Below are 19,699 nucleotides of genomic sequence, written 5' to 3'. Positions count from 1 at the left end.
GTTAGTTAAGCTCACTCTCACGTTTTTACGCCGTTTCTGTGTATACCTGTGGCTCTACGGAGAACCGTGACACGATCTCTTTCCGTTGTCCGTGGCCGGCCTTCACCCTGAATATAGAATTGCCGAGGTTAAGACAGCGTCGAGCCTTGTTTCGTCCCGACTAATTAGCGATGTTTCACGGCTGTCCGCAAATGCTAGCAGTCTCTCTAGAAGAGAAAAAAGAAAATAGTTGGAACCGCTAGCGTATCTCGAACCATCTTCGAGGCTCGTGCGGGTGGCAGTGTCCTTCGAGAGAGTGCACTCGTTGGTCGCATCCAAGTTTCGTTCGAGCCAAAGAGTCGTATAATTAATTGTCCCCCTTTGTGCGCTAGAGACTCTTAAATAATCGGTTGAAGCGATGTTAAGCGGGTAATTTTTTTAACTTCTCGTAAAAACTTCTATTAGAGAATAATAATTTTTTAATTCCATTTTTTGAAAAATAAACCGTATATGGATAAAATTTTCTAAAATTATAATCCAGAAAAACAAATGAGATGAAAATTAATTATATAAATCCAATTATGCGATTAAAAAAAAATATTCTTTGAACTCATAAATATTTTACTCTAAAACGATTCCATACACGATCTCGATCTCACCATCACAATCCCCTCCTATATACATCGTTATCGTATAATTCAAAGGATGATTAAAAAAAAATTTTTTTCCCCCTCTTTTCAACTGTTACAGAGGAGGAAGAGATCGACGTGGTGACCTTCGAGAAACCGTGCAGACCGGCGGCATTACCAACGTACCCGAGCCTGGCCGACCAACAGCACTTCCAATTAACGGTGAACACAGCGTTCAAAGAGAAAGCTCCTGGAACCAGACCACGTGGCCGACCTCCCTCGAATCCAGCTCGGAAAAGGACCGCTCAATCGGAGCCGAAGCCGGCGAAACGGGCCCGGCACAGGACTTACCAGAGGAGGACCAAGGTGGGACGATGCGTATCGTCGTCGCCCAAGAGCGTGTCGAGAAGCTCCTCCGACGACGAGCTGGACACCGAGAAGAGGAGTCTGCACAACAACATGGAACGCCAGAGGCGGATAGAGCTGAGAAACGCGTTCGAGGATCTGCGTATCCTCGTGCCAGCTGTCGAGAAGAAGGAGAAGGCGCCGAAAGTCGCGATCTTGAGGCAAGCGGCTGTCTACTGTGATACATTGAACGAGATGAACCAGATCTCGATGGCCCAGGTGGCGGATCTGAGGCGGCGACAAGAGAGGCTTCGAACGAGGCTCAGTGTTCTAAGGAGGAGTCTCGCCATGACGCGCTGAGGGAGAGACTCGGGAGAATCGTGTCAGATTCAGCCCACGAACACGCGAACCACACCAACCACTTGCTCGAAACGTACGAGTCGAATTTGTTGTTACTCCCTCGGAGAGAAGAGAATGGAGGACGATGGATGGATGGATGGATGGACGAGCGACAAATCTCTACTCGACGTTTCGAGACCGTAGGGACGATTTTTTTTTCAAACACGCCTGCATGCGAACGAGGAAGACTGCCTGACATTGTTTAATTTGACACTCTGACACTTGTATCTGCCTTCGGTCGCACAGCATAGGGGAAAGAAACGCTTCGAACTAGAGCAAGATGGCGCCGTTGAGTAAGAAGCGTCGGGCATTTTTAGTCCTGATCAACGAGAAGAGAGATGAACGTGTTGCGATTCTCCGATCCTAATCGAAGTTCTCGGAACTTGGTCGGATATGGATAAATCCATATCCGTTTTATCGTATAAGAGAAACGAATATATATATACATATAATATTTATATATATATATGTATATATATTTATATATATGCACACGTAATGTCAAAAGCGTCCCAAGTTTCGTTTGCTTCGAGTTAAGGGGAGAATCGATGAAGGATCGATGATATTAAATGATGATTCGTTCTGTCGAACGTGTACCAAGAACGAAGAGAGAAGAGATGAAATATCGTTCGCATATAATCGACACCAACAAACATTGGAAGAGATCGAAGAAACCGCCAAAAAAAAGGAAAATAGCTTCGAAGAGGATATTTATATATACGTATATTTGTAGAAGAGTTTCTTCGAATAGCGAACTGCAAAAAAGGTGAAGGGAAAGAATTGATAGAAGATCGCTTTGGCCGGAGTTCGCAGAAGGTATAAAGGACGTAAAAAAAAAAAAAAAAAAAAAAAAAGGGAGAGACAAAAGAGAACAACGATAGATTCCGAATTTCTCTTTGTCATTGTTTCTATTCTTTTTTTTTTTCTCGTTTTATATTATATATATATATATTATACACGCGCATACGTACATATACGTATATACGATTTATCACGGTAAAATGCACTGCGAGAAGAAAAAAATCACGAGGCTTGAATCGCGACGTCAAGATATAAATATTGATTTTTTTTTTTTTTTCGATCTCTTTCTCGATCAGTGTCATCTTATCAGAGACAGATATTATCGACTGAGACCGGTTTTCCTGGAGCTTGGGAACTCGTACGTATTATTTTATATATATATATATATATGTTTCACGATATATAGAGGCAATAGAGCAACGATGCACGGAAACGTTCGATGAGGATCGAGATACGTGGCCTTCAATCGAATATATAACTATTTATCATGCATTTTTCACGATACATATATACACACACAAACATATATATTATATATATACATACACGTATATGCACACTCGTGGTTTTTCGTTTTATCGCGAAAGACTTGCATTTAGATTATGTCGAGACAAATCTCCAAGTGGGGAGAAAAAAGGATTATTATATTAATAATAAGAGGAGTCTCGATGATTTCGCGACTCGGTTCTCGAATCGTTTGATCCTCTGATCGATGCAAAATCCGTGCGCCACACAAGAGAAGGGAAAACGAGGTGTTTTTTTATCAACGAATGTTGCACATATGTTTTGGGTATCGTCGGTTCCCTAGCTATAACTGGTCTTAGTACGTTATTTCAGGGTTTGAACCGGTTTATATAGGTTGTATCCTTCATTTTTAGAAAAATGAACGAGCGAAAAAGGAAGGAATATATATATAAAAAATGGAAAATACACACGCAGCTTACGATCGTCGATAGATCGTTCTTTTTCCAAAACTTGTATCGATAACAAGCGACAAAAAGAAAAGACGGCTGTTTCTCTACATTTAGCGATTTTATATAATGCTTTTTACACGGTATTTCTCGTCACGATAATAATAAGATATATATATATAGTCAAAGCGAAATTTATAGATCCTCAATAGATAGATCCATAGACAATCGTACGAGTTTTGGAAATTGAAGGGAAAAATCACAAATCATATATAGATATTTATATTTCTCGTAATTCTCGCAATTTCACGTGTTTCAACGACTCCAGGCTAAAAATTATTTTCACATTATAGCATGGATGATCGAGGGTAAAACTTGAAATCGATATATTTTTTTCTTTTTTTTTTTTTTTTTTTTTTCTTACTATCGATTCGTAATCGAAGCATTCGACGAACGAGCTCCCAAAAAGAGGCGTGTTTCGCGTTGCAAGGATAGGAAACACGCGTTCGACAATGCCATTCAGCGGGAAGAAAAAAAAAAAAATCACGGATAACCGGGTGCGGTGAAGCCAACAATACCTATTCACAAATCTCCTTCTTATCGAATTCCATTGTTTTCACCATTGCAATCTCACTGGCTTTTTCGCGTCCATAGCTAATAGTAGTTACTTACAGATCGATTGATGATCGCTGTGCGATCTTTTACGTTCCCGACGTGTCACGCCTTCGATAAAAGAAGCCATGGATCCAATATTGAGCGTGTTGGCAAAGAGAGTGGCTGTATTCTTGGGAATTTTGCAAGTAGGTGAAAGAGCGTATGAGTCACAAAACGTGTGTAGGTAGGGTAACAGTTTTTGCATCTAGCACAACGGACACACACACACACACACACACACACACACACATGTTGTACGTGCATACGATATATTGAATGCTAAAGAGAAAGTCATAGGACCGTGAAAGAGTAATATAGAAATTTAGTCCGGTACCTTAACATAATTCCTTACATTCTTTTTTTAACGTGTTACATAAGGCATATACCATGCATCTCTTCCATTTTTAGATTCGTTTCATTACGAAACGAATAATATATATACATATATATATATTACCTAGCAAATTTTCGGGTTGCGAAAAATATTCGAACCCCTTTCGTCTGTCTTCTTCCTCGTTCTTCTGATCCGGCGATGCCACGAAAAAAAAAAAGCAATCGTGATTGTGAAATGTGTGATAAAATGTCGCGTGTATATTATATTTTTCTCTTTCTTTTTATCGCGACTCCGTTTCCTTCCTTTCGCCGATTTCTCGTCGTTGAGTGATAATTCACGAGAGATCGCCTTGGGTGTTCTTTTTTTTCTTTTTTTTTTTTTTTTTTTAAATGAAACGGGTGCAATAAGAGAGAGACTACGCGAGCAGGAATATCGTTAGTTTCGTTGTTAAATGATCGTCGCGAGGATATATGTGATGATAGGCTTCGTGGAAAGGAAGGAGGCGGATTGCTGAATTTTTTTTTTCTTGCTTTATCAATATGTTTTTTTTTTTTTTTTTTTTTTTTTCCCTCCCTTGATCGATTGTTCCCCGATTTCTCGGCTCGTTGCCCAAAGCTTTTTTTTTTTTTCTTTACGGCTGAGAAACGAAAATCGAGTTAGATGGAAAAGAGGCTTCCGGGAATAGAATTGTCTTCGAATAGGATCTTCCTTATTTTTTATTTTTTTGATTCTCGATCGTTATACGCGGTACACGTTCGCGGAAATGGATGTGGGGGGGATACAATGGCGATACACGATTTTTTTTATAAGAGATGTGGAGATCAACTTTTCTTTCTTTTTTTTTTTTTTTTTTTTTTTTTTTTTTTTTTTTTTTTTTTGGATTTGAGGATTCAAGTGGCCGCTACGCTTTTAAACGCGTGTAAATAAATGTATATATTATATAGGATGGTATATACACACGCATACGTAACATAAGCAGATATATGCATGTATACTGCAAATTTATATAAAAGGGGGAATATATGATAAGTGTATATGAGGTCAGAGAGAAAGGGAGGAGAGAGAAAGGAAATGGGAAAGGGTGAAAATTTGCGTGGATAAGAGAAATGAATATATAATGCTACTGATTATGGATTATATTAATATTATTATTAATTATTATTAATTATTATTATTATAACTATTATTATAATTATTATTATTATTATTACTATTATTAATATCTTATCAACATTTATATGATAACTATTACTATTATTACGATTTTTTTTTCTTTTTTAGTTAAGAGTTTTTACTTAGCGTTTCACTGCTACAACAATATATATTATATATACTATATATAATAATAATGATAGTGACGATATATAATAGACTCTTATGGGGGAAAAAAAAGGCAGATATAAATAGTAATTTCAACGCATACGCATAAATGATGAGGATTCGTTCGAATGATTCGAACGATCATGGACGCCGCGGTCTTACATATATATAGATATATATAATTAACAGATTTTTTCACTGTTTGATGACGATTTGAAATATGATCGGTACGTGAAAAAAAGAAATATTATATGGTAGGGATTATATTATATTATATATTACGATGAAAAAAAATATATATAAATATATGTCTATGTATATTGTAATTAACGATAATGATGATGATGATGATAATGATGAAGGAAAAAAAAAGGAAAATAGAAGAAAAACGGAAGGGTAGATACGTTGATAATATAACGAGCGCGATTGCGAAGATATGTAAAGATATAAATAGAAAAAAGAAAAAAGAAAAAAAAAAGATTAAAAAAAAACGTCGTCGTCGCGGCCGATCGCGGAAAATTTACCCGGAAGAAAATGCGTTTTATACGGAAAAAAAGAGAAAAGAAGCCCAATATGTGGCGCCCTCGTGAGGGGAGAGAAAGAGAGAGAGAGAGAGAGAGAGAGATAGGGAGAGAAAAAATGAAGAAAATGGTAAAACAATGTGTTCATTACATTTGTAGGTAACAGTATTCGTTTATATACATACTTTTTACGGGCTATATCGAGAAAAATAGGAAAAACGATTAAAAATGAAAAAGAAAAAAAATACGTAAAAGAGAGAGAAAAAAAAAAAGAAAAAAAAAGGGGAGGAAACAAGAAAACGGTTACTCGAAAATATAATATAACCGGAACAAACTTCCGGAAGACTAGCTTTTTTTTTTTTTTTTTCCACGTATACATAATACACCCTCATATACACGATACATCTCAGATACGCATGCACGCAATGTACACACACACAATGTACTCCTTTCCCTCGATAACATAACACGTTCACGCTATATGTAATGACATATACATGTACACGCAGGTATTTAAAACAAAAAGCTTGTGTTTACGCGCGCGAGCGTTCGAATATGAAAAGAAAAGAAAAGAGGGCTGGAATTTCGAAAGGGAAGCAATACCACGCTCTCGCGACAATGTCGGGCGAAAATTAGAGGAGGAAAGTCGAGAGAGAGAGAGGGATTTTCGAAAAAAGGATTTTAATATTTACTGAGCAACAAAGAGGGCGAACGATATAAAGAGATGGAGCATTTTCTCCTCGAAGAGAATCGACACCTTGGATCGAAAACCAAATGTGTGCACGTGCATCCCGGAAATAAATGTCTCGACACGTATTCCTCATTCCTTCGACCGATGTTTGTAATACACACATTCGACGCCGCCGCATGCATTCACACTTGCTAACTTTAACACTTTATATATATATATATATATATATATATATATTTATATATGTCCATACACCACATTTATAATACCATACAAATAGCATATACATGTAGGGAGAGACACAGACACGGCAAACGTTATATACACACACACAGTCACACACCAGTTACACATACACAGGTTAATTAAAGACTAATCGAACGACACAGACCTGAAACCTGATTCGCAACCCAAGTGCTTCAAATTTATATAGGTACATATTAATCGCAGTAATAATGCAGTTCGGAACCACGGGTGGAACGCGTTTTTACGGAGTGTAGAGAGAATATATGTGGGTAGGGAGGGTGGATTCAACGCGGAAGAACTTTTCGAGTAAAAGTAAAAGTTCTCCAAAAAAAAAAAAAAGGCAGTCGAAGAGGCTTGACTTGGGGAAACCCGTTGTTTCCGGAGTACTTTTTGATCGTGCAAAAAAACTACGAGATACGAGAAGTTGAGTATCCGATGTGTGTTCCAGGGAAGATTTTTCGTGCAATTGAGCACGATATAATCGTCGAGAGGACGTATGAATCCATTTGTAATATGTATTTCGGGAGAAAAAGTTTGACCTGTGCGCTTTTTAAATATACTATGTAACAGAAAATATGGCTTTATTCGTCGAATAATGAAAAATGGAAAAAAAAAGAAAAAAGGAAAAAGGAAAAAGGAAAGAAATGAAATGAAAAATGATTTTAAGTAGATATTATTAGCAATTCACCGTAGAAAAAGAAGAAGAAGAAGAAGGGAAAGAAAAAACGAGATAATATTCGAATACCGAACGAGATATATACACAAAGGCCTTACAAATCGAATCACAGTGTAAAGTTTCGACATTCTTACATCCGCGTGACATTTTCTAGCCGTAGCTCCCGTTCTATTTTTGACAGACTTTTTATACGTTTAACCCTGCGATCGCAAATGACGATAATTATAAATATATAGAGTGCCGCTTTACGCGATTACAGGAACGATTAATATTATATTATTACAAAATATAGAACACACACAGTAACGAAACGAAAAGACTAAAAACAGAAAAAATAAAAAAACGAAAAAAAAAAACAAAAAAAAAAGATGAAGATGAAGATGAATGTTAAAATGGAGGAGGAAAAAGAAGATGATGAAAAAAAAAAGGGGGAAAATGTTTTTTATAAATGAAAAATCGGATTTATTAACGAAAACAGAACGTTGTTCGCTATACTCAGGATAATAATAAGAGGCGCCTTAATTTTTAACCGTTGTAAAAAAGAAAAAAAAGTGGAAAAGAAATAAAAAAAGAAAAAAAATTGATTTCTGGGAATAAACGGAATACCTTCTCGCGTTATGACGTCATGTATTTTACATAATACATAAGAAAGAGTAAAAGAAGGAAATAGATGCTATAATAATATTTCTCTTCCTCTCCGCGTTGAAATTTCTTCGAAAGAGGCTCGCGTTTCTTCTTTGATTTCGCGGTTTTGAACGGGCGCGTGCTTGCGCGCGCGTGCGCGAGTCGCTATCGATCGAATAATGAAAGAAAATGAAAAGGAAAAAGAAAAAAAAAAGAAAAGGAAGCATTATATCGGCCACATTTTTATAGTTCTGCTTTTAAGATAAAAAAATTCGTTAGTTCGATGCGACAAAAGGAAACTCAACTATATATATATATATAAAAAATATATATATATATATATACATACCTCGCAATAGATTTCGCCTTCATAAGACACAGTAGCCTTCTCTTCACGCTAAATAATAATAATAATAAATAGTGAATCCCCGTTTTATAGCAGCTCTCTGCTTTTTTTTGTTTTTCTATTTTGCTCGTGTGTCCGACCTGTGAGTTCTCTATATCGTGCCAAATCATGAGAGAAGGGAAGGTGAATCGAGAGAAAGAAAAAGAAAGAAAGAAAGAAAGAAAGAAAGAAAGAAAGAAAGAGGAATCATAGTTAATACATTTAGCTAAGCATTATTTTTTTTTTTTTTTTTTTTTAGCCAAATTTAGTACGATGATTATGACTATGCTTTAAACCGTTTAAACTCAATTAATTCGGAAAAGAGCGATTTAGATATGATTTAGAAATATATATATATATTTTTTTTTATTCTTCCCTTTTCCCTGTTCTTTTGTTTCGTTTTATCACCATATATATATATATATATATAATCGTGTATAATTTTTTTTTTTCATTTCTCCCTTCGATTGACTAAAAAATTTCCCTAAGCCTTCTCTCGACAAAGACATTTCTTCGAAAAATTGCTCAGAGAGTAACCCTCGCCGTTGGATCGTGGAAACGTGTTTTCTTTCTTTTTTCTTCTTCTTTTTTTTTTTAATCGTTTTCAATACAATCTTCTTTCTCGTTTTTGCTATACATTTTTTTGTTTCTCCCGGTTAATTTGCGAAACGCTTTTTTATCGAGGCTTCCTATTATTCTCCTTCATTTCTTTTCTTATATATAAAATATATACATATATATATATATATGTATATTAAAAAATAAAAAAAAATATATACGATTTTGTAATTTTATATAAGGATATAAATATATTTCGCACAGTTTCTTGAATATGCGTCACGTGATCAACCGGGAGACCTGTAGCTTTAAAGATTAGGCGCGTTGTTTGAAATTTTTAAAAAAAATCTTACAATTTTACGACTCTTCTCCTGTTCTGTAAATAGTGTTTAACGTTCAACGCAATCCTGAAAGAAATAAAAAGGAAAAAGAAAATTAAAGAACATAGTTATCGATAAAACGAGATTAAAATGGAATATACAGAGGGATGAGATATTATAGGAATTTAAAGATCGAATTTTAAAGATTACTAACGTAAATAAGATTACAGATTATTACACACAGAAAAAAAATAACACGTTTCCAAGATCTGACAGCGATTTTGAAGAGTGCAAACGTACCTGCTAGCCACATAGACATTAAAAATAATCATAGTTAATTGTATAAAAGGACAGAGAGGTGGTATATAAGGAAGATTGCGCGTTTTGTAAACGACATACGTCGACGTAGCTTTAGCTTAGGAAAGGACAACGCAATTATATACTATTATAATACTGTTATCATTATATAAGTAAAAAAAAAAAAAAACGACTCGAAGTGGCGCGCGAGATTCGTGTTCAAATGTGTTCTATCAGATATAAAAAAAAAAAAAAAAAAAGAAGAAACGAATATATTTTCATTTTTGTTCTTATCTATTTTTCTTATCATTATTTCTTTTTGTTCGTTTTTACTTACTGATCCGTAAATACGTAATGTAATTAGGATAATTTTATTCACACGTTAATCTAGATCTTACGCGGGCACGAACGAATCTTGCGATCTCCACGGTGTTTCCTTTTTGTAAACTTTTTTTTTTTTTTTTTTTTTTAAATGTACACGAGTGCAGTTTCAGATATAATTATAAAAATATGCGCATACAGTACAGAGAACGTCCCCTCCTCCGAACACAACGATATCATAGATAGAACGATTATGCAACGTGTATCTTTTCTCTCGTGTTCTTTTGTTTCCGCCTCCCCCCTCCCCTTATTATACGCGTATCTTTCTTTTTTTGTTTTTGTTTTTTGACTTGGAAAACGTGTGTGGCCGACGATATAAAGAGATGATCGTTCGCTGAATTTTCTTTTTCTTTTTGCAACGCATACTTTTTTGCAATAAACAATGCCAGGGAGGACGATTTTTCATTGATGTGTGCGCGATGTAGTGCAAGTGTTTACGGATGCGAAGAAAAAGATACGATTAGCCAATAATTGAAACGTGTAGGAAAGGTGTAGTGAAGAGAAAGGGAGAAAGTGAGAGAGGGAGAGAAAGGGTTTGACAATGAGAAAACGAGTGATAAAGATGCGAGAGCGAGACTGAAAGATTCCGAGGATTCGAGAGTGGTTCTTTTTTTTTTTTTTTTTTTTATTATGAATGTATAAGATAAAAAAAAAATATATATATATATATACAGTTTCCTATGTGAGAAACAAACGTGTAAAATCGTGTTAAACCTCCAACGTTTTTTATAATAAAGATAAATAGGGAGGGGTTAATACACGTGCGTCAATGAGGTAAGAAGAGGGTGAAGTTATGAGGTATCTTCTCTTCTAACGGATCTATATTTTCAGGGGCCCCCCGGGGGAGGGGAGAAGGGTTCTCGACGAGAATACTTAAACGTAAACTTAGGTTTTTTATTCAGAGTAAAACAATATTTTTTATTTATCCCTTTATTTTTATATGACGTTGCTACTGGAAACCGTTTCTAGAGTGGGAGGATGAAGATTGACGCGTGAAAGGGTATCGGGATGAGTGGATGAGAAAACGTCAGAATCGAACGAAAGAGGAGAGAGAGCGAGTGGACGAGAGAGGGTGAAAATAGAACGAAGATAGGGGGGGGAGGGTTTAATTAAATTGATGAGCCGGATGAGTGGTAACCAGAGCTACACAACGAAAATGTACCATCTTTAAATAGAAGATGGGGTGTAAAACGACGGGGATCGTTATATATATATATATATGTGTGTGTATAAAATCCTGGGATAGAATAGGAGTTGGAGGAAAAATAGTGGAAAAAAAAAAAATAAATAAATTGGGAACCCCGACAACACAGATTTTCGAACTGCGATATTCATGTTATACTATATTATATATATATACATATATATTATATATACAGATAGACCGATAGAATCTCTTATTTTTGCAAGAAAACCAGATTTCCGAAAAATGGAAAAAAAAAGTAAAAGTGAAAAGAAAAAATATACTGAAAATAAAACAACCGTTCGTCGTTAAGCGACAAGGAAGACGAGAGAGACATGCGTTTTTCGATACAATTTTTCTTCTTCCAATTGTTCGATTTTTTTATATTACGTGTACAATCACAATGTATATTAATTTTTTTCTTTTTAATAAAATTCCATTATTATCTTTCTTCTTACTCGTTGATTATTGAAACATCGATGTGTTTCCGGTTTCGATTGAAACCAGAAATTGAGAAAATACATCCAAATACATTTCTTTCGTCTTCATTGATCGCATTTAATTCGACGAACGTGCACCACAGAGACTTAGCCGCTTTAAACCGGGGGTGGCGTCGTTGGAATTTCGTCTCGATTCTCGCGACGATACAAGCTTTCTACGTAATCACGGATAATTTTAAAAGAGATAAAAAAAAAAGGAAAAAAAGGAAGAAAAGATGAGAAATTGCGTAAAGTGTAAATCGAGGGACCCTACGTTCCGACCGTATATGAGATATAACAAAATTGCGCTTTTTTTTTTTTAGAAAAAAAAAAAAGAAAAAAGATGTTTAGGAAACATGATGATGAGGGGAAAAAAGAATAAAGAAAATTTTATCCTCCCTTCGAGAGGGATGGAGAACACAGAGTTTTTACATTAGAAAAGAGAATTTTGACCTCGCAAACTCAAAGTTCTCCGTGAAAGAGAAAGAGAGAGAGAGAGAATGAGAGAGAAAGAAAGAGAGAGAGAAAGAGAGAGAAAGAGCGGGTAGATATAATCGTCTAGGATTTGATGCTAATTACCTTATTATTCTATTATCGATTATCGAGCAATACTGTTAAGAATTATTTAACGATTAACGGTAATAACGATTGTACTACTCACTTTGTATTATAAATAATATTTAATATATAATATTATATAATATATTATATTATACACTTTATATATAATAACCAATATACGCATATAGAACAGCATATATATATATATATATAATCTTCTACCTAATAATATAATATATTATCGATAATATTAATATTAATTATTAATAACGATAACACATTACTATTTCGGTATGGTTATCTCTGCGTGGCTAAAAGGGAGAGAATGCTTCTCGAATTTTTCATTTTCTCATCGAGAACGCTTTCGTGAATTTTTCTATATATACATATATATATATATATATATATATATGTATATATATATAGAAAATATATATATATTTACGTATGTTGTAATGATTCGTGATCGGCCGATCTCGCGGATAATAGACGAAGTTAAACTGGACCCACCTCCTTATTAAAACTAAACGAATAAATATATAAATAAATAAGATAAATAAAATAAATAAAATAAAATAAATAAATAAAAAAAAAGAGTTCACTTGTACCTATACCTCGAACGATTGTTGGATAAAGAGTTTAGGAAGCGGAAGGGAACGTTACGATTTTATGATTTTTTAACGAGAGAACGATCGCGGTTTGTCGTTCCCCGATAACATCCGTGTCCTTAGCCACCATCCCCTTTTGGTGGTCGTCCTTTCCTCCCTCCCTCCCTCCCTCCCTCCCTCTCTCTCTCTCTCTCTTGTTTCTTATTTTTCCTTCCCTTCCGGTGGCGCACGCCACCTTTCGAGACCGGAAGTTGTCGGGGAAAGCGTGCAAAAAAACCTAAGAGTCACCCCCGTAAAATTAATTTACGTAACATTTTATTAATGTATACATAAATACGCATACGCATGTTAACCGCGGGGAAAGAATGAAAGATGAAAAAAAACAAAAAAGGAAAAAAAAAACGAAGAGAGGAACTATATTATATTAACTAACTAACGATAAGCGAAGCGCATCGCGGTGAATTAAGACACAACATTTATTATACAACATATACTATTAAGGGATGTGCTTGTGTACGCGTGTACGCACACGATTTTTTTTTTCTTTTCCTCTCTTTTCTATTCGCGCCACGTGTATACGTGTACACGGTACGTAACGTACATACACACACACACACACATAGGTACACACATTACAAGATAGATAGAAGGATAATAAAATGAAGAAGTAATATTTATTCCACAAGTTAAAGAAATAGTAATATTAGAAGTAATATTTATATATCTATATTTACTATTTGCATATTATATTACGACGTAACTCTACGCCCCATCCCCTGATTGGGGATGGGCGGGGTGGATTTTGTATAGGAAGGATGCGACAAAACGTGAGAGAAGAAGAAAAAGAGAAGAGAAAAGAAATTCGAAGGTGAGGTGAGAGAGAGAGTGCACGAGAGTGTGAAAGAGATGGAAGGGAGACGAGAGAAGATACATGTGCTTGTTTGTAAAATGGAAGTGTTGAAAAAAGGTACAGAGAGTGAGAGTGAAATTAAAGAGAGAAACTAAAATTAAATAGGAGGAAAGAAGAAGAAGAAAAAAAAAAGATAGGTTTTGTACTTAAATTTAAAAGGAAAAGGAAAAAAAAAGAAAAAAAAGTAAAAAAAAAAAAAAAAAAGAGTAAGAAAGTCGTTCGCGCACCTAACACGCTTCGTTTATTATTTTGGTTTCCTTTTCGTCGACGAGAAGGATCGTGGATTATAGATTGTGGAGAGATATGAGATAGAGATCGTATACATGAATAAAGTTGTTCCTTTTTAGATACGGTGTTTGAAACCGTGTTTGAACGTGTTGGTGGTCGACGATCGTTTTTGGTTAAGTTGAAAAAAAAGAAAAGAAAAAAAAATTAAGAATCGTGCTCGATAGTTAGACGATAAAATCAAGTTTATAGGACAGCAATATAAATTCAGAGTGATGCGCATAGGAATTTTTTTTTTTTTTGTTACGTTAATTGTCAACTGCGATCAGATTAGAAAACGCAAGTTTTCGATGTTTCTTTTTTCAGGAAAAAAGGTGGTGAGACAGTTCCTTAACGTTTATATTTCGAATTATCTTATTATACGAATAAAGCTATTATCATTTATCCGAAAAAAGTATTTTTTTTCTTGCACCCAGACTTCACGTCCAAATTCCCACATTTGCTCGTTAATTGGGATGACTGAAGGTTCGATATTGAAAGTCACTTGAGATTACTGTAAGTAGATTGGAGATCGTTTTATAAAACACATCCAATTGATTACATATTTTAATCTATTTAAATTTATTTTAGATATTTAATTAATTCGGAGTTGTATCTAATAATCTGATTATGGTCTTCGAATATTCGTGATTTTGGTAAGAAATTCCATTTCTTTTACAATTTATAATAATAATATTCAAATTTTCCATTCCAAGTTTGATTTACAAAATAAATTTTTTTAGAGCTGTAAAATGCCAAAGACATTGTATCAAATATTAATTTACGGCGAAAAAACACTAGCGTTATTAATCAGTATCTTTTATAACCACTGATTTCTCGTTCTTTGTCGGAAGCATTAAAAGAATGTTCAAAAGTAATCGTTATCGTGCAGATAAAAGGGTATCTCGAAGGAATCGTTTCGTTTCGTAAGATCGAGGTAATCGTGGCAACAACAAGGGATAGCTGGAGGGCTGAAAAGAGGAGCAGAACCCTTCGAAAAAAGGGGGGAAAAAATAAGAATGAAAAAGCAAAAAAGAAATGAGGAGAATATAATCGAATTCCAGTCATCCGCTTCATTTCACTCGTACCGTATATCACGTTATGGCGATTAACGGTACGATCGATGACCGGCACCGGTTTTACGAGCCTTTATTTCGCTCGTTGAATTAATTCGACGTCATAAAGAGGAAGATAATGGGTGGCTGGGATGCATCCGAAACTGCGAGCCGGCGAGAAGGTAAGCCAAAGCAGAAATTTAACGAGAAAGCCACCCAGTGGTAGTGGCGTTATACGAACGAAAACTATCCATTCCACCGATCAGATACGCTTTTTATCTTTTTCTCTTTATTTTGCCTTACCCTTTTGTTTCTTCCCTTATATCCGACTATTCTCTTTTTCTTATTTTCTGACATTTCCTTTATATAAGTACTTTATATACCTAGATTTTCGTTTCATTCATTTCTATACTATTCTACCCTCTTGTTTTGATTTAATTTCTCTTTAATATTTGAAAGATGTAATATTGGAATCTTGAATTTTTTTAATTTTTTAAACTCCTATAATTTTAAAATTTCAAGTTCGAATATGTTTCCTTTTTTTCCTCTAATACATTCCACGTTTACATTCATCATTTCCTTACATCATTTTCCGCCCGATTTTCTTCTTATCGTTATTTGAACCATCTCTCTTCTTCTTTCTTCCAAGTCTTCCTTCTTCCTGTCTTATTTCCCTTTACGTCATCTTTTCGGTTGCTTTCAATTACCATTTTTTCTCTCTATCTTCACGACGTTCGCGCTTCCTGTGGAAAGTTCCCGTACAGTTGCGTCAATAGAGTATTTCGACCGGGCCAACCGCGATTAGGCGGCTAAATGTGAGAATTATGGAAAGCAGAGGCAAACGTGCGCGCATCCGCGCGGCTAATAAAGCGAATGATATATAACGGATCCCAGAAATACCACGTGTAATTGAGAAAGACAAAAAATCGTTGAGAAATTTTTATCGAGTATAAAATTGATTGTATAGATCAAATTCCTCGACGAGTTTCCATGATCGAGAGTTACTTTGTACTTTATCCCCACGTTGTCTTTGAAATTTTTGGATTCTTCTCATTCCCAGGGATGTGAATCGATTATTTTTTCATTTCACGCATATTTTGCATAATTGTGCTTGTGTTTGTTAGGTTGTTATATTTGATATATTAGAGTTAAGGCTTATTTTAATTGCAAATAATGAAATCCGTGTAATAAGCACGAGGAAAATTTGTATCTGATGATCTTTAGATAATTAAGAGTTAAGATAATTAAGAGTTTGGTAAATTAGAATATAATGAATTCATTTTTAAAATTATATTTACGACTTTATGAACGATCGTATTATGAATTATATAATTAAATCTGTCGAAATTTTGATGTTTTTGGAATTTTTAAAATTTTGAGATTTTTCGAGAATCGGAATTTTATAGAATTTTGTCGTCTCGAAATTTTGGAAATCTCGGAATTTTTAGAATATTTGAATTTGCGGAATTTTAAATTATGCAATTTTATAATTTTCAATATTTTTACAACACTTTCAATTAGCATGAATTCTATTTTTTATCAATGCATGTTAAATTTTTCTTTTATGGATTTTGTTTCATTATAATTTTATAACTTTAAAATTTATAAAGCAAAATTGGATATATGTATCTAAAATTTATTGTAATAGATTTGAAGGATTTCAAACAATGAATTCTTCAAAATTTGCGGTTAAAATATATATTTTTATATAAATTAGAAAGAATATTTTGATGTAAAAATTATTTTGAAAGCATCGCTTTCTCAAAATATAAATGTTCAGTATTCTTTGAAAGAACAGAATTGGATAATTTAGAAAAAAATTTAAATTTTATGCCTGTGATAGATTAAAGGATATTAAATCATTTCAAAATTGCTTTATCAAACATTTATTTAGATTAAAATATAAAGTGTAAAGAAATTTTGAATATTTCATTTCTGAGCATGAAAATTTCCATTTCTTATTTAGTTATTTAATTATTTTTTGCATATTATATTAATTCTTTGTACGTATTTATGAGCACATGTGTTTTAATGTTAGTACATGTGTTCTAGATTTTCAATTAAATATTGATATATATATATTAAAATTTATTTAAATTTTAATTTATCAAAATTGAAACAAATTGAAGTTGATTAATAAAATGATCTTTTATTAATTTACATGACATATGTATTGATTTATTTTTATAAAAGAAAGAAAAAATTAGAAGAAAGAAAAGAAAGAAAGAAAAAAATTATTTTTTAATAATTTATAAAAAAATATAAAAAAAATTTACTTGCTTTTTTTCTAAATTATTAAAAAATAAAAATAGGATAAATCATAAGTTTTCTCAAATTTTATTAATTATTCTTTAATTTTTTTAAAAAAAGTTTTTTATTTTTTAATAGAGAAAAACTTTGTGTAGAAAAATTATAAAAAAAAATATTTGAAATATTTAAGTAATAAATAATAAAGATAAAGATAAGAATATCTATGTTTTAAATACATTTGAAATTTCTTTTCGAAAATATATCAATCCAATCGTTTTCCATATTATCAGCAAGAATACAGTTATTGGAAAATTTATGATAATTATTAGTGAATTCAATAGTATACATTTAAACATAAAATAAATTTATATATTTATCTTGAAGCGGAAAGAACTTAGATATATCAGATCCATATCATAATGATCAAATTATCTAATAGATAATAATTATCTATGATCTTTCATGATCAAGTTACTTTTTTTTTACAATATTTTGTTATCTTATCAACATTTTTAAAATAGGGCAAGAAATTACTTTTTCTTCTTTTTTTTTTCTGAAATATAAAACTATATTTGATTAACCGTTTTGAATAAATAATTTAATGATATATATAATTATTTAGGGATATGATAAATATAATAACTCAATCAGCAAAATAGTAGTTGTTGATATGTAGATTTAATCAGGTTATTATCATTCAGCTGTTTAAATTGAATTACATCTTAAATTTTTTTAATTTTAAAAGTATGATTTATGATATAAGGACAAGTAATCTAAATACTATCATTTTTTTTTGGATTAGAAACAAGAATGATTTTTGTTTTGATATATGTTTAATTAGTGTAATTGAAATATATATAAGAATTAATTGTGATACATAAGATATCATGTTGCTGTTGCCAAGTGAATAGATGATAATACTTATAAAAATGTCATTAATATTATACAATACTATTGCGTATCGATTTCTTAGTCTTCTAAATTAATATCTTATTTTTCTTTTAATAATAGTATGATATTTCTTTTATGTTGAATTTATTATATGATAGAAGAGGAAAATAGAAGAAAGAGAATAGAAGAATAGAATCTAATATCTAATAGATTAAAAATAAATATAATAAAATTTAAATTAATTATTAATTAATTTAAATTAATTTAAATTAAAATATATTTAAAAAATATATAAATAAATAAACAAATTAATTTTTAAATTACTTTTTATCAATTTATAACAAGCTTTTTATTTTGATGAATGAATGGAAAGTTGATTAGTTATTTTTTTGAAATTGTATCATTATTTTGAATCTTGACAAATTTACAATCAAATTATCTATTAAATATTATAAAAAGTATAATTTCAGTGAATTTATAAGATTATTTTATTATTGAATGAAATTGTGTGAAGCAAGAAGGCTCAAGTCGAATATAATTTGTTAATGAAATCATTCATAATGTTACTGAAGCTCAATTACTGCTATTCATGCTTCAATTAATGTAACTTTAAAGTGCTTCTAATTTTTAAGAGCATGATTGTTTATTGAAAGACGCATAATGATGCTTTATAGATTTCTTGGTTATAATAGAGACTGAGATGAATGCATAAATTTATTTATATGTTATTATGTTATGATACGCAATAGAATAAAATATAATTTTATATATACATAATATTTGATTTTATATTTGATACAATATTATATTGATTAAGAAAAGTAAAACAAAAAGATTTTTACATCTAAATTGAGTCTTATATGATCAAAAAATTATAATATTTTCATATAAAAATTCAGATTTATTTTTCATAATTGAGTATTTTTATTTTAAACGAATTTTTAATAAATTATAATTGAAAATATGTAAAATTTCAATAATAATTTTTTACAAAAAATTATATTACATTACAAAACGTTTTATTTTTAATAATAAAGAATTAAGGTAATATAATAAATTTAATATTTATGTCTAGATTGACAAAACAATTTTGAAATGCAATAAAAACTTGTTTAAAATTGACCGCCTTTAATTTACACGACTGAATCAACGGAACGCGAGACATATGCGCAGTAAAGCCACGCATGCGCAGTGTCAAGTAACCATAAGTGATTGTGAAAAGGTCGATATGTCGTGTGTGCCAGTTTTAGCAATTTTGGGATCTACAGGATGTGGAAAATCACGTTTGGCCATCGAATTAGCTTGTAAATTCTTCGGAGAAATTATTTCAGCCGATAGTATGCAGGTAAGTGAGAAAATAATTACTTATTATCTTATACTGTTCGTCGTGCTCCTTGTAGGTTAGGTGCGTATTCAAACGTTGTTTA

General features: G+C 32.4%; 2 protein-coding genes across 5 annotated transcripts in view; both read left to right on the top strand.

Annotated features, from left to right (window-relative positions):
• The window catches only part of LOC100576392 (transcriptional regulator Myc-B), a 39,901-nt gene extending 26,006 nt beyond the window's left edge, over positions 1–13,895 (top strand). For 2 of the 3 annotated variants that reach the window (XM_016914905.2, XM_016914906.2), the window contains exon 4: positions 730–13,895. In XM_016914905.2, coding sequence (XP_016770394.1) covers positions 730–1,313 — 584 coding nt within the window. In that variant the 3' untranslated portion in view covers positions 1,314–13,895. The remainder of the gene's footprint in view (positions 1–729) is intronic. The other variant, XM_003250399.4, reaches the window with a different exon arrangement.
• Positions 13,896–19,422: 5,527 nt separating this feature from the next.
• LOC724336 (tRNA dimethylallyltransferase) overlaps positions 19,423–19,699 on the top strand; it is a 117,492-nt gene continuing 117,215 nt past the window's right edge. For both annotated transcript variants that reach the window (XR_003305591.1, XM_026443657.1), the window contains exon 1: positions 19,423–19,617. Coding sequence is in view for 1 of the 2 variants with exons in the window: in XM_026443657.1 (XP_026299442.1) it covers positions 19,438–19,617 (180 nt within the window). In the remaining variant the exon portion in view is untranslated. The remainder of the gene's footprint in view (positions 19,618–19,699) is intronic.

This window comes from Apis mellifera, linkage group LG11 (assembly GCF_003254395.2).
Source record: "Apis mellifera strain DH4 linkage group LG11, Amel_HAv3.1, whole genome shotgun sequence".
In the NCBI taxonomy this organism is placed as follows: Eukaryota; Metazoa; Arthropoda; class Insecta; order Hymenoptera; family Apidae; genus Apis; species Apis mellifera.
This window is presented reverse-complemented; position numbering and strand designations above follow the sequence as displayed.